The 13325-nt window shown below is 35.3% G+C and overlaps 2 protein-coding genes across 5 annotated transcripts; one reads left to right on the top strand and one right to left on the bottom strand.

The window, feature by feature from the left end:
- Positions 1–1275: 1275 nt before the first annotated feature.
- Positions 1276–4485, bottom strand: LOC105168844 (putative disease resistance protein At1g50180). Of its 2 annotated transcripts, none has more exons than XM_011089006.3 (2): positions 2716–4484; positions 1276–2304 (listed from the first exon to the last, which is right to left on the bottom strand). In XM_011089006.3, the coding sequence occupies exons 1-2, from the start codon at positions 4300–4302 to the stop codon at positions 1567–1569; spliced, it is 2325 nt and encodes a 774-aa protein (XP_011087308.1). In that variant the 5' UTR covers positions 4303–4484; the 3' UTR covers positions 1276–1566. The 2 variants fall into 2 exon arrangements, with proteins under 2 accessions (XP_011087308.1, XP_011087309.1); XM_011089007.3 differs by having other exon boundaries at positions 2298–2489; positions 2716–4485.
- A 1524-nt stretch (positions 4486–6009) lies between these two features.
- LOC105168846 (uncharacterized) lies at positions 6010–10892 on the top strand. 3 transcript variants are annotated; one of them, XM_011089008.3, is made up of 6 exons: positions 6010–6129; positions 6633–8552; positions 8957–9083; positions 9183–9821; positions 10062–10110; positions 10508–10892. In XM_011089008.3, the coding sequence occupies exon 2, from the start codon at positions 6660–6662 to the stop codon at positions 8475–8477; it is 1818 nt and encodes a 605-aa protein (XP_011087310.1). In that variant the 5' UTR covers positions 6010–6129; positions 6633–6659; the 3' UTR covers positions 8478–8552; positions 8957–9083; positions 9183–9821; positions 10062–10110; positions 10508–10892. The 3 variants fall into 3 exon arrangements, with proteins under 3 accessions (XP_011087310.1, XP_011087311.1, XP_088739135.1); XM_088883009.1 differs by having other exon boundaries at positions 6022–6129; positions 6553–8552; XM_011089009.3 differs by lacking the exon at positions 8957–9083.
- The last annotated feature ends 2433 nt before the right edge of the window (positions 10893–13325 follow it).

The raw sequence follows: 13325 nt of genomic DNA, 5'->3' as shown, positions 1-13325 counted from the left end.
CGCTGAGGGGTGTTAGTCTAGTAGTGTAAACTTTTCAGGGGGTGTTTGTGTAAGTTTAGTATTTAAATAGGAAGTGTAGTTGTAATTACAACTATAACTTCTGAGGGTGTAACTGTAATTTTGCAATATATATATATATTTGTATAATTTGGCCTAAGCTCGAGATATATTCATGTTATTTACTCTTACATTTTTATCATAATTTTTTTTTATTACACATGGCGTGTGGGTTGACTGTTAATGTAAATAAAAAAAGCTAATATACTTAGCCCATAAAATGGGACAACTGCTGACAGATGGAGTGATGGATTCCCAGTTAATCGTTTGACCCAAATCAAACCGCAAATGGCGGGATAAGATGTATATTTTATTACATTCAAATCAAGTTTTAATTCAACTGATCCTATTAAATTAATCACTGTATATTAATGTAAGTTGTTAATGCAACAGTTGAAAGTAACACTGTAACTTTAAAAACACATAATTAGGGGAAAATGGTTTTCTAGTCTCAGTTTAGGGAGATGTCAAAAAATGTGGTCCTACTTATTTTAAAATAGTCAAATTTAGTCTTAAGAGGTTCTGTTTCTAATGCAAAATTAATCCCATCATCAGAAAACTGCCGAGAATAACTAAACATGGCTTGTTAAGTGGCAAATTTGGGGGAGAAATTTATTGGCTTTAATGTAATTTTTTCTTTGTTAATATTGAAAATGAGCAAGTTATCCCTTATGTAAAATAAATAGCTATACATGAGTCACTAATTGTATTAAAAGGTTCAGCCTTCTCGCTGGTGGAGGCATACTCCAGCGAACAAAAGGATTAAAATTGTGAAAATTAAAAGATACATGACCAAGATGCTACTTGATAAAAGGATAAAAACGTCAAATGACTTAAGTTACGGGACCAAAGATGAATTTAATTCGATATAATATTAGTGACAAACTATGAGTGATAAGTTTAAAGTTGTCAATAAAAAAATATATTAAGTTATAACGATTTTGATTTTGTCATTATAAAGTTATTAGTGGAAACTGGAAAGGATTGTGTATAAAGTTATCACTATAAATAATTTGTGATACATCTATATTGACAACTTAATAGCAATAAAATATAATGACATAGATTATTTATTATCACTAGTTCGTCATAATATACGAATCTAATTGTCTATAATGACAACTTTATGCACTACTTTTATTATTTATTTTTATTAATAACAAACTATTTCTACAAAATAATAACCCCTATTTGAAATAATAAAATTCATTATTGAGATAAAATAAAAATTATCATCACTAAATATATATAATTAGTGAAAAAATTAAAATTGTTATGATCAAGCTTCTCTTCTCTCTCTCTCTTTTTTTTTTTTTGAATTTTAACGAATTTAATATTTAAATTATGATAGGGCTAAACTATTTTTCTAACTTCCACCTCTCATCAAATCACATAACCACATGATGGAAATCTAAGAACATCCACCATCCAAAACACCACATACAAGAAACTTGCCTCACATTGCAGGATTGAACCCGGGTTGTTCTTCACATTCTTTGTCCCAACTCATCAGCCTCTAGCTTTCACTCGCTTTCGCAGAGAGGTACCCTCGAGGGAGTCGACATAATCACGGTAGGAATTCACACGAACTATAAGGCCTTCGTTCCCCAAGTTTCGTTGTTCCTCTTGTATTAGCATTGCTGAGGCCACGACAGATGAGCGACATCTGAACAACTCAAGCATTTCAAGAGTTCCAATATCTCCAACTTCAGTAGGGATCGCCTCCAACTCGAAGCAATGACACAGACATAAGTGTTGAAGTTGCGGAAAATGTGTATAATCGGCACACCAACGCTCTAACTTGTTTCTATCAATGAGCAGATACTTTAACTTGGTGAATTCCCCTTCATTTGGTTCCCACACAGATCCCTCAAAGGCATAATCTCTCAGTTTTAGCACTTGAAGATTAGGTAACGAACCAATTACAGTCATTTTCTCCCAAGAAAGTCTGCAACCACTGAGAGTCAGCTTTTTGAGATCTAGAGGGAAAGCTAGATTTAAAGGCAGAGGTTTTCTAACTAGATCATCCTTGGCACTGAAGAGGCACTTTAACGTCTCGAGTTTGTGTAGGTGGACGAAATTGTTGAACTCATAGGTTGACCATTCGGTGCTACTGTCGTGGACGTATAGAATTCCTAACTTTTTCAGATTTGGCATGATTTCCAAGACCTCCTTGGAACATCTAAAGTTTTTTACTTCTGAGAGTGTTTGCAGGTTCTCCAGAACAACTGAATCTTTGAGTATGGCCTTTGCAAGAAAAGGGGAAGGCAAGAAGCCTTTGTCAAACACAAGATGCCTTAGTTGTGGCATTGTCCAAATGTTCAATGGTAGATATAAATTGTACGGACCTAATATGCCAAAACCCCTTCGATAAACAACTAAAGTTTGAAGATTCCAAAATTTGAATATTGATGCAGGCAACCACAGTTTGCCTGTATGGCAAAATGCAAGGTATCTTAAATGGACTAACTCCAGTATCCCAAGTGGAAATTCATTGAATTTTATAGTGAGTGCATCCAATACCTTGAGCATTCTAAAACTCAATATAAAGAACACTAGGCGATTACTGGAGTGAAGATCACAAAAATAAACAAGAGAACGGAGATACGAGTCATGAAAAACGTTAAGGGGAAGCAAACTATCAGAATGAATACTTACTCTGCGATGATTGTTTCCGCCTTGGGTAAAAACATGACTATAGGAGTTCACTATCTGAAGAAATTTCTCATCTTGAGCTTTTTTCAGACACAACTCCCTCAACATATCATGGATGATAAAGGTTTTAACTTCACCATTGTGCTTTCTCCTACGTACCTCAATGAGACTTCTGTTGATAAGATCACTCAGATAATCCTTTGCCAGCCCTTCCAGGCTTTCATCGTGTAGTGGTCTTATGAATCCCTCTGCAACCCATTGCTTGATGAGTTGGGAGACAAAGATCTCATAATCTTCAGGGAATACTCCCATATAAAGAAAGCATGCTTTCAGATGACGGGGCAAGAAATCGTAACTTAAAGATAGAATTTCCATAAACTGATCACCATCATTTTTAGCTATTGATGACTTTACGTCTTGCGCAATGCGCTTCCAATTTTCTTCCGTGATGTCTCTTGAAAGTAGGCCACCAATCACGATAATTGCAAGTGGAAGCCCTCTGCAATTTTTTGCAATCTTCCGTCCAATTTTCTTCATTGCATAAGGGCAATCTTCTTGTCCAAATACCGTCTTGCGCAGTAGATCCCAACTTGGTTCTACACTAAGAAGATTCATGCGATGAATATCGCTTCTGGGGTTGGCATACATAGCCACTTCTGATTGGCGAGTAGTCAAAATTATCCTACTGCTATTATTATCATCTGGAAAGAATCTTTTGACCTCATCCCAAGCTTTGGTATCCCAAACATCATCCATCACGATGAGGTACCTCCTACCCTTCAAATTTTTGTGCAAACTAACCTTTAATTCCTCAACAATCTTCTTATCCACTTCACCGCCGTCTCGTCTCGTGGAATTCACGAGAACCATCAACAGCTCCTGCACACTGTAGTCCTGCGATACAACTACCCAAGCACGGGTGTCGAACCGCTCCTCAATAAGCCGATCATTGTAAAGATTTCTTGCAAGAGTCGTCTTGCCAATACCACCCATCCCGACTATCGAGATGATGTCGAGGTTAGATGAAAATCCAGTTAGCCGATCTCTAAGGTGCATCAAATCTTCGTCAAGTCCCACCAGCCCGCTCTCGTTACTAGCAACAAATCTTGACGAACCAGCAGCTCGCGAATTCCCTGCTTCCGGAGCTTCTTCTTTCCCATCCTTGATCTTAGACAGTGCTTCCAGTATTAGATCAAGTTCATCTATCACCCTCTCTAAGCCTCTGACTTCCAGATTCATACCTTGATCCATAAAATCCGTGGATGTTTCACGTAGATGGATGACAGGAAACATGTTCTGCAGAGCCGAAATGATGTCACAGAAACAACTGCCAACTCCACTACTTACAGATTCGGAGAGCTCTAGTTGATCAGCTGTAATATGGGATTCTATGATATCTTGTGCTTCAAATGATGCATCTCTGATTTTGCCTTCCAAATCCCTAATGGATAAGATATTTTTCCGGGAAGGATCATCAAGAATCCTTAACAAACGACCAACTTTCTCAAGAAGATGAGACGGGATCTGTTGCATAGGTTGAGGGGACTCCTCCAATGTTTGCAAGAGTGAAACAAGTGCAGCATAAGCCATCTCTCACCTTCTTCACAGCACAAGATGAGGTGGGGGGGGAGTTGGAGGGAAAGTGGCGTTGTTAGTGGGTAAATCTAGAGGAGGAGAAGGGGGAGGTGTCGAATGTGGCAGCAGCTATGAGAAAAAGAAGGAGAAGAAGATGGAAGGCTGTCATTGTTTTTAAAAATAAATAAATAAGCTGCAACAATTAAAGACAAAAGAAGGAAACAGGAAAGTTGTCCAAAATAAATAGATCAAAAGTAGTACAAAGCAAATGGGTCGGAATGGAAAATCCACCCAATTTAAGTGCATATCAGTAAGATTTTTTATGTCTTAAATTATAGTAATTGTTTCTCTTCTCAACTTCTACTAATTTTAATTTTTCATACTTTTAATTCCTTCAATTAAACTATATTCAAAAAATAAAAATTAAATTTTATTTTTTATTTAATTACACACACCCAATTAAATGTGTCACACACACTAATATATAATAAAAAATGTATTTAGATTGATTAACAAAATATTTTCAGTTTTAGGAATATATTTTCTTTTTCAAATTTAAACTATGTATTTCATCTTATTTATACTTTTAAAGTATGAAAGGTAATAAAAGCACTTATGATAAAATAATTTGACATTAATAAGATAAACATGCCTTTTTCATTTACCCTTTTTTTTTTTCTATTGTACTTTCCAAAATAAACTTTATTAAAATATCTACCCCAAGTTATTTTTAATGATTTAAAATTTTACTCACATTTTATTTTAAAAATAATATATTTGTAATTTTTTATTAATTGTGAAATACAAAAAGTATTTATAAGCTCAATATATACAAATATATTTTATAAAGTAAATAAATTATATTAAAAAGTACATGTAAATATGGGTCATTACATAATGCATATAGTATTATAAAAAAAGTATGTTATATAACTTATAATTTTTTATTCAATTATATATCGATATAATAAAAATATATCACATCATTACTTAAAAAAAAGTAGAATATTATATATTAATTATATTATAGATTTGCATATTTTGTAGTATATATATGTTTGATGTAATATTTTAAATTTGTATTGATTAACTTTTAAAAATATATATAACAACACAGACAAAAATTATATAAATTTTTCACCAATTGTGTAAAAAATATAAGAATTATAAATTCATGAAGTTTATATAGATTCTATGCTCAGTATAAAAATTATAAATTTTGAGTAGTATTTATATTAAATAAAAAATTTATAATAATTCAAATTATAATTAGAAGAATGATTATAATAGAGATTTTCTAAAGACGTAAATAGTAAGGGCATTTTCGTTATAAAAGAATTAATATATATCATGAGAGGTTATTTTGTTACGTTTTATAGTTCAGAAATGTAAGTACACTTTATGTATAATTCAGATGTGCAAAATGTATTTAACCCCTTTTCTTTTATTTGGTTTCATATTTTCTTAATAATTATATCTGTAATTAAATTTCATCAAAATCATATTTTTGCAATTTTTTTAATTTCACATTATAATTATTTTTTATTAATTACTTATTATACTTATAAAAAACGATTTTTAATTATTTCTTAATTATAAAAATTAGGTGAATATTAAAATTTAGCTGCAACCTGTAATTTGTATAATTAATATGAAATTACAAATTTAAAATTCACAATCTCCTTTTGAAAAATGCAATTATTTTTAAGTTTTGGCCTAAAGAAAAACAGTACGTCAAAAAACGAGTCAAGAGCATAAGAAAAACGAACAGCAAACGGCGAAGTTCTCCTGGGCAGGGCGCACCACCTACACCTCGGCGGCTACACCGCTTCCACCCTCCGAGTATTACCTTCTCCATCCTCCTTATCTTTTTCTCCTTCCTTCTTTTATCTTTACTTCTTCTCATGACCTGTTTTCTGTCTTTTTTCTCCCTTCTTTCTGCCAAAGACCCATAACTTGTGTTGCTGAATTAAAATTTAGGTGCAATATAAGTCGTTGAATCTTGTGATGAGTAAGGATATTTCATGATTGATAATGGATGCTTGCGTTTCGTTGCTGACAATTTTCCGTAGCTTCGATGAAGTTCATGAATTGATGCTATTGAAGTGGAGGGATTTAGTGTTTTTAAGTTGTATATGCTAAATTTTCTGAATATTAATAATGTAGTGTGATTTCACACAGTTTGCAAAGCTAAAGCCCTTTAAGTTCACTAGGTAGTGCGTGTTACCATGAAAGTAGAACTACTGCACTTTTCTTTCTGATTAGGTGGCGAAATCAAGTTTCTACAGCAATGCCATGTTTGTTTGGACTGAACTTTAACACAATCGAGAACGCATGTGTTGCAGTTATTGGATGTTGGGTTGCTGCGGAGGATGAGGAAAGTTGTTCCGGGTCATCTGCTATTTTCTCAGAAGATCTACATTAAATTAAGTACTACCCATTTTCATCAAACCCCGCTTCTGTTTTGCTTAGTACATCGGTATTTCTCTACAAAATCAGTATCAAAGTGCACTTTGGGGGAGAAATTCAAGCTTGATGTTGGCACTATTAATGGGTTGAATGATGCTTTGAGTGTGTATAAAAAAATGGTCAAAATGAACCCACGGCCCTGTGTGCGCGAATTTAATAAGCTGCTTTCGCATATTGTCAAGCTAAGAGAATGTTCCACCGCCCTTTCCCTTTTCAAAGAAATCCGCATTTTAGGGATTCCAGTTAGTGAGTATACCATGAGTATCGCCGTTAACAGTTATTGCATTTCCAATCGGGTCGATTATGGATTTTCACTTTTGGGTTGGTTTTTTAAGCTTGGTTATGTACCCAGTGCAACTACCTTCAGCCCCTTGTTGAAGGGTTTGTTTCGAGGAAATCGGGTTGATGAGGCACAAGAATTGTTTAAAAAGATAGTAAGTGAAGAATTGTGTGAACTAAATGTTGTTGTGTATGGGACTGTGATAGATGGACTTTGCAAAGCGGGCAATACTGCCAGGGCATTTGAGCTGTTCAGAGTTATGGAAAGAGGGAGTTGTATGCCCGACACCTATATATACAGTACACTTATTAATGGCTTATGCAAGGACAGGTTGATAGATCCTGCTGTGAAACTTTTCTATGAAATGCTTGAAAAGGGCATCGTCCCGGATGTTGTAACTTACACCTCATTACTTCATGGCTTATGCAGTCTGAGTCGACTGCAAGAGGCTAAAATCCTAATGAAGGAGATGTTGGGTTGCAAAGTTTATCCTGATTTGATCACATTCAATATCGTGATTGATGCCTTATGTAAGGAAGGGTTGGTGGATGACGCAGAGGATGTAGCTCGCATCATGATACAGAATAATGTGGTTCCTGATATAATCACTTACAATTCATTGATGGATGGATACTGTTTGCAAAGCCGATTCGATGATGCAAGGAAGGTTTTTGAGTCTATGGCTGGTAAGAGCATTGTTCCTGATATTTTCAGCTATAACATCTTAATAAATGGGTATTGCAAGGGGATGAAAATTGATTATGCCTTGCATCTCTTCCGCGAGATGGCACAAAAAGGGTTGGCGGCAGATGTGACTACTTATAACACCATATTACAGGGGCTGTTCTGTGACTGCAGATGTTATGCTGCACTAGAGCTATTTGATGAGATGCAAGTTGTGGGCCAAAAACCTAATTTTTTTACTTACTGTAATATGTTGGATGGTCTATGTAGGAATGGTCATGTCCAACGAGCACTCTTGTTTTTAGATGAACTGGAGAAAAAGGGATTAGATCTTCACATAAATTACTACAATATCGCAATTGATGGATTGTGCAAAGCTGGAAAACTTGATAATGCACGAGCTCTTTTCAGCTCCCTCCCGTCTAAAGGATTGCAACCTGATGTTGTAACATACGGTGCAATGATAAAGGGGTATTGTCAAGAAGGTCTACTAGTGGAAGCTAAAAATATTCTTATGAACATGAAACTCAAAAGCTGCTTACCAAATAGTCTTATCTACAATGTTATTGTTCGAGGATTTCTTGCGAAGGGTGAATTTGGTGAGGCCGCAACATTTCATGAGGAAATGGTTGACAGAGGGTTGTCCCCTGATTATTCTACATTGACATTGTTGCTTGATTTATGGCGGACGAGAGAAAATAATCTTACTCTTCATAATATGATTCAGAAATTTGCGCCAGAGAACACAATGTTGTAATTGGAGGAGGAAATCTTGCTTGAAGGTTTTGAGGAGAACCTGAATTCAAAGCTTGGTTTCTTCTGGTCGTTCCAAGTAAGCAAATTTTTCCTTGAACTATCAGATAGGAATGTAAACGAGATGCTAAAACCTGGAAGTATAACATTCTCTTATAATAGATGGGGTAATGATGCGGAGCAAAGAAATCTGTGCTTTTGCAGTATTGATGGACTTCAACACAATTGTGACACTGGAGGCGATCGTACTTTTAATTTTAATTTAAACTTTAATGAACATATGTATCAAACATGACTAGCTCGACATAGTCAGTGAAACAATGCGAACATAAGATGCATCTGGCAAAGAGTGACAGCCTTTTAGGCATCTCTTGCAAATTTGATTTCCTTATATTCTCATTGTTTCTGCTGGTTCATAGTAATGATTTCGGAATGAAGAGAAATCTGGATTTCTACATGTTTACATCCTTTTGTTTTCTACAGCGATGAATCATGTTCATTTAAATGCGCGCACTACTTGAGGATGGCCGAGCAAATGAAGTTTCCAAACTAAAACCTTTTCTTTGGCAAATTTTGAGATCTGGATATGCTTCTTGAAGTCTCCTCTGAGGTTGAATTGAATATTGAGTATAGTGGGTCATTATAAACCATGATCTGCAATATACAAAATGCAAAAATCAATTGATGTAAATTTGTTTCTTGTGAACAGTTTCTGCATCGAAAGTTGGCAAGACTCTCTTATATATGTGGTAACCATCTGGATGACGGTTACAGTTCGTACATATAATATCCGAAGATGATAAAGAGGATCCATGAAGACCCTGCATATTACTGCATTCTACAATTTTGTATTAAGATCTTCCACACCTGCATGTAAGTTGTCTTTGGATTTTGCACTATCTTTCCATTCAACAGAAGGTATTCTTTGTCAGAAAGCCCTGAGGAAAATAAATGGACGAATATGTTGTGGTGATCCCATAGTATTTGGTATGTTTCTGGGTAGATGTATCACAACTCATGTGACTGCAACAATTCCGTTGCGAACTGGAATTGCTTTATCATTGGTGAAGGAAGCTCCTATAAAGAACTTATCTAAATTGAGAGCATTCTGGATTGAATTTTGAGAATAATCTGACAATGATGAGTTCTGCCCTGTTGAGCAAGTGAGTGAGTGAGTTTAAGATGGATAATGAACTCTTCAGAATTCTATAGAATGTCTGTGAATTAAGTGCTTTAGCTACTGTGTATGTTGTCAAGCTTCTTGTGGCAGCTGCAAGTACATCAAACGGGGTGCAAACTATGCAGGTGATCTGGTAATCGTGAAGCTCCAGTTTCCTCTGAAACACAAGTGAGTACAGGCAGTTTATTTTTTATCTCATTTTTGCTAAGTGCTACCTTATTAGTCTAATGATGGAGTTAATGGTTCTAAAGTTGATATAATTTTAACACACCACATATATAATGTTATGGGAGTTGAACCTGTTAGTCTTCTAGTGAGACCTTTATTATCAGTTCTTCCCAAGAACAAGTAGTTATTGTTTCTTGGATGAATACTGAACAAAGTTCTTATTTTGGTGAATTACTGCAGGTACTTGACGAATACGGTGGACAACTCGAGCGTGCTGGACAGCTATATGGTAATACTCCATACAATATTGGCTTTAACTTCAGTTTTGGGAATTTGAATGTGAAATTACTGCTTGTTATTTTCTCTAGACAAGGTATTAGGAATTAATTCATTGAATGATAAAGCAACGCTCTCTTTGCCACTTGAATGTCCTTGTAAAAAAAATGGAAAGCTATGGCCAATTTTTTACTATGTTTACTAATCCACAATAGCTGCACCACATATTTATGGTTAAATTCTGGACTATTAGACAAATAAATATACAGATGGTGTGAACGGACAAGTCTGAGGATGCATAAAGTTGATCGAATTAGCTTTCAGACTTCACTCATTTCCTCCTGTTTTCACAATATTATGTATCAAGTAAATTCTGCCAATCCGTAACTAACCCAAACGATTTGTTGCAGACTGTTGGCTTCTCAATTTTCCCAAAACTGGAGTTATATTATAGGTATTTCAAACCAGAAATAAGGATTCAAGACTTGAAGCCATTCTTAAGTACACTGCTGCTGCTGCTTCTTCAGAAGTTGACTCAATCTTTTGATGTCCAGAGCTTTTGCTTTTGTATTATTAATAAACTGTGGGGAAGCTCAACTATGAGATTTTACTCATCTCTTGTTGCATTTCCAACGCTGCATATTACTTTTGACACTTTTGAGCATCAACAAAATTCTACCCATGTATTAATCAAATGTTTGATTTGTTCAGCTCTTGTTGGGATGTGCTTGGACAGTAATTCTGCCATATAACATCATATATACACACACACACACATAATTGTGTGTTCGTGCTGATCTATGCGTATTATTTATTAACTAGACCTTCTTATGTAGGCTTAGTTTGAACTTATGGTTGCATAATTAATTATGAGAGAATTGATTTTTGGAATAATTACTTTCGGATAATAGATTTACAATTTTCATAATAAATTATATAAATGATTGTACTTAAATTTCAAAATTAGCTTCATTCTTGAAGTGAATAAAGAAATTAAAAGTTATTTAATAGGTGTGAAGTGTGAAGGCTGATGTTGTTCAATCTTCCCAATAAAATAATCACAATCATTTATGTCTTCGAGTGTGAAAAAATCCCTCCTCAGATTTTATTCGTCCAACAAGTCCTTAGATGAATTCTCTCCCAGTAATATAAAATCCCAAGGAAAAATAACATTGCAAAAATCAACAATTATTAATTGACTAGTCTTTCCCTTTTCTTTTATAGTTTCTAGTTTATATTTTATAGACCTTGTAGTTTTAGATTAGCCTAAGACAAAGCGTGACAAGAAATTGCAATAATGCAAAACATTTACCAGGCCTATTTTTATATTTTTCCCTAAGTTTGAATGTTTAAAATTTAAAAGCAGAAAAAAATTAAAAATTTTATAGGGTTCTTTAATATGAATATCTATTTTTAAAATTTTAAGTTTATATTACAATTGATTATATGGAGAACAATTAAATGGATTTAAAAAGTGTATATATATCTAAAGAAGTTTTATATTTAATTATCTATTTACTTAATCTTTAAGTCTTTTTTATTTTAGTAGCCAAGTTCGTCAGAGTCAATCTTTTATGTTTTTCTGTAATTTTTCCTATAAATTAACTTAATTGGTACTATATAATCTCAACTTCTTGGAGGCGCATTCCTTCTCCTGGATTGGGCCTCGAAGGTAGGTTTGAGGTCCGACAGGCCTTGTACCAGGCCTCTTTCTTGGGCTAATCTTGGTGTACAGGGCTAGCTTAGTGTATTGGCCTTCCATTTTGGGCTGATGGGCTTAATTTGGGCTTCGAGTAGGGGGATGCCTTCAGCTTCCTTCCTTTGTCAATCTGTTTTGTGGGAAGCACCCGCTAAGGCCGTCCGCTTGTCTGCTTCTTAGAGGGCACCTGCCAAGGCCACCCACCTGTCTATTTTTTTAAGGGCACCCGCCAAGGCCGTGAGCTTCTTTGCTTTTCTAGGGGGCACCTGCCAAGGTTCTCCGCCTATTTGTTTTTTAGGGGGCACCCACCAAAGACACTTGTCAGATTCTTTTGGGCCTTTTAATATATTATGGGCCTCTTGTTTCTTTCTTATTTTTGGATCACTTAGGCCTTTTTGGGTCATCCTATTTTTATGCACATTAACAGCCCCACACTCTAATAGGTGGAGATTTTGACACTTACTAGAGTAGAAATCTTCAAAAATGGGGTCCGAAGAATGAATTTTTCTTTTCTCCTTTTTTTGGAACTCCTTCTAAAAATATTAGTAGCATAAACATGCTTAGAATAAGAAGAGAACATACATCGTGCTTGAATGGAGCAGGATGTTTAGGAGGGTACTTCCATAGAGGAGGGCTTAATGGGTGCTTTTTGTGCCTACTTTGATGTAGGGCTTTATTTTTCTACAAGAGAATATTAAATAACAAAGACATATTTATATTACGAAAAGATCTTGCACGGAGCAAAGTTATTGTGCCTCCTCAGAGAGGGGCTTATTTGAGAGGGCGTCATTCTTGGAAAAAGACTTAGGAACCTCACCGGAGGAAGAATAAAGTGTCCACGGGAAGCAGGGCTTAGATGCCTCCGCAGAGGAGGGCTTAGGTGTCTGCACGGGACAGAGCTTACAAGTCTCCCAAAAAAGGACCTAAGTGCTTGCCCGAAGAGGACTGGGGTGCCTGTATGTTGGTGTGCTTGTGTGGAAGATGGGACTTTTAATGAGAGTGATGTCTTTTTTGTGAAATCCTTACAAGCAAACATATGTTAACACATCAAAGGTGGTAAATAATCTCCAAAATTATTAAAATAAAAAATACTACTTGTGGGAAGCAGGTATGTAAAAATTTATCCATTAAGGAGGATGTCTGGTTAGGGGCAAGTCTTATTCTGTGAAGGATGCCTATTTGGGAGCAGGGCTTATTCTTAGAAGGCGTCCGGGTGGAATAAGTCCTCATCCTCTTGTTCCTTTTTTTTTTCATCAAGAACAACATTCTTGTACTCTTTAGCCTCCTCCAAGTTGATGTATCATTTAGCTAGTGCTAGGAGATTGTAGAAATTGCGAGGGAGCTTCTTAGTTAAGGACTTGAAGAAATTCTCATCTTGTAATCCATGAGTAAAAGCACAAATTAGTGTATTAATGTTGTAGTAGGGACCTCTAGGGCCGCCTAAATTAAAGCGTTGAAGATAGTCCCTCGGTGATTTCCCTTATCTTTGTTGTAAAGAGAAAAGGCTCATGATTGTCCATTAACATCGT

Source organism: Sesamum indicum, linkage group LG8 (genome assembly GCF_026168435.1).
Source record: "Sesamum indicum cultivar Baizhima isolate 11 linkage group LG8, ASM2616843v1, whole genome shotgun sequence".
NCBI lineage: Eukaryota > Viridiplantae > Streptophyta > Magnoliopsida > Lamiales > Pedaliaceae > Sesamum > Sesamum indicum.
The sequence above is the reverse complement of the archived record's forward strand: the minus strand, read 5'-3'. Positions and strand labels throughout refer to the sequence as shown.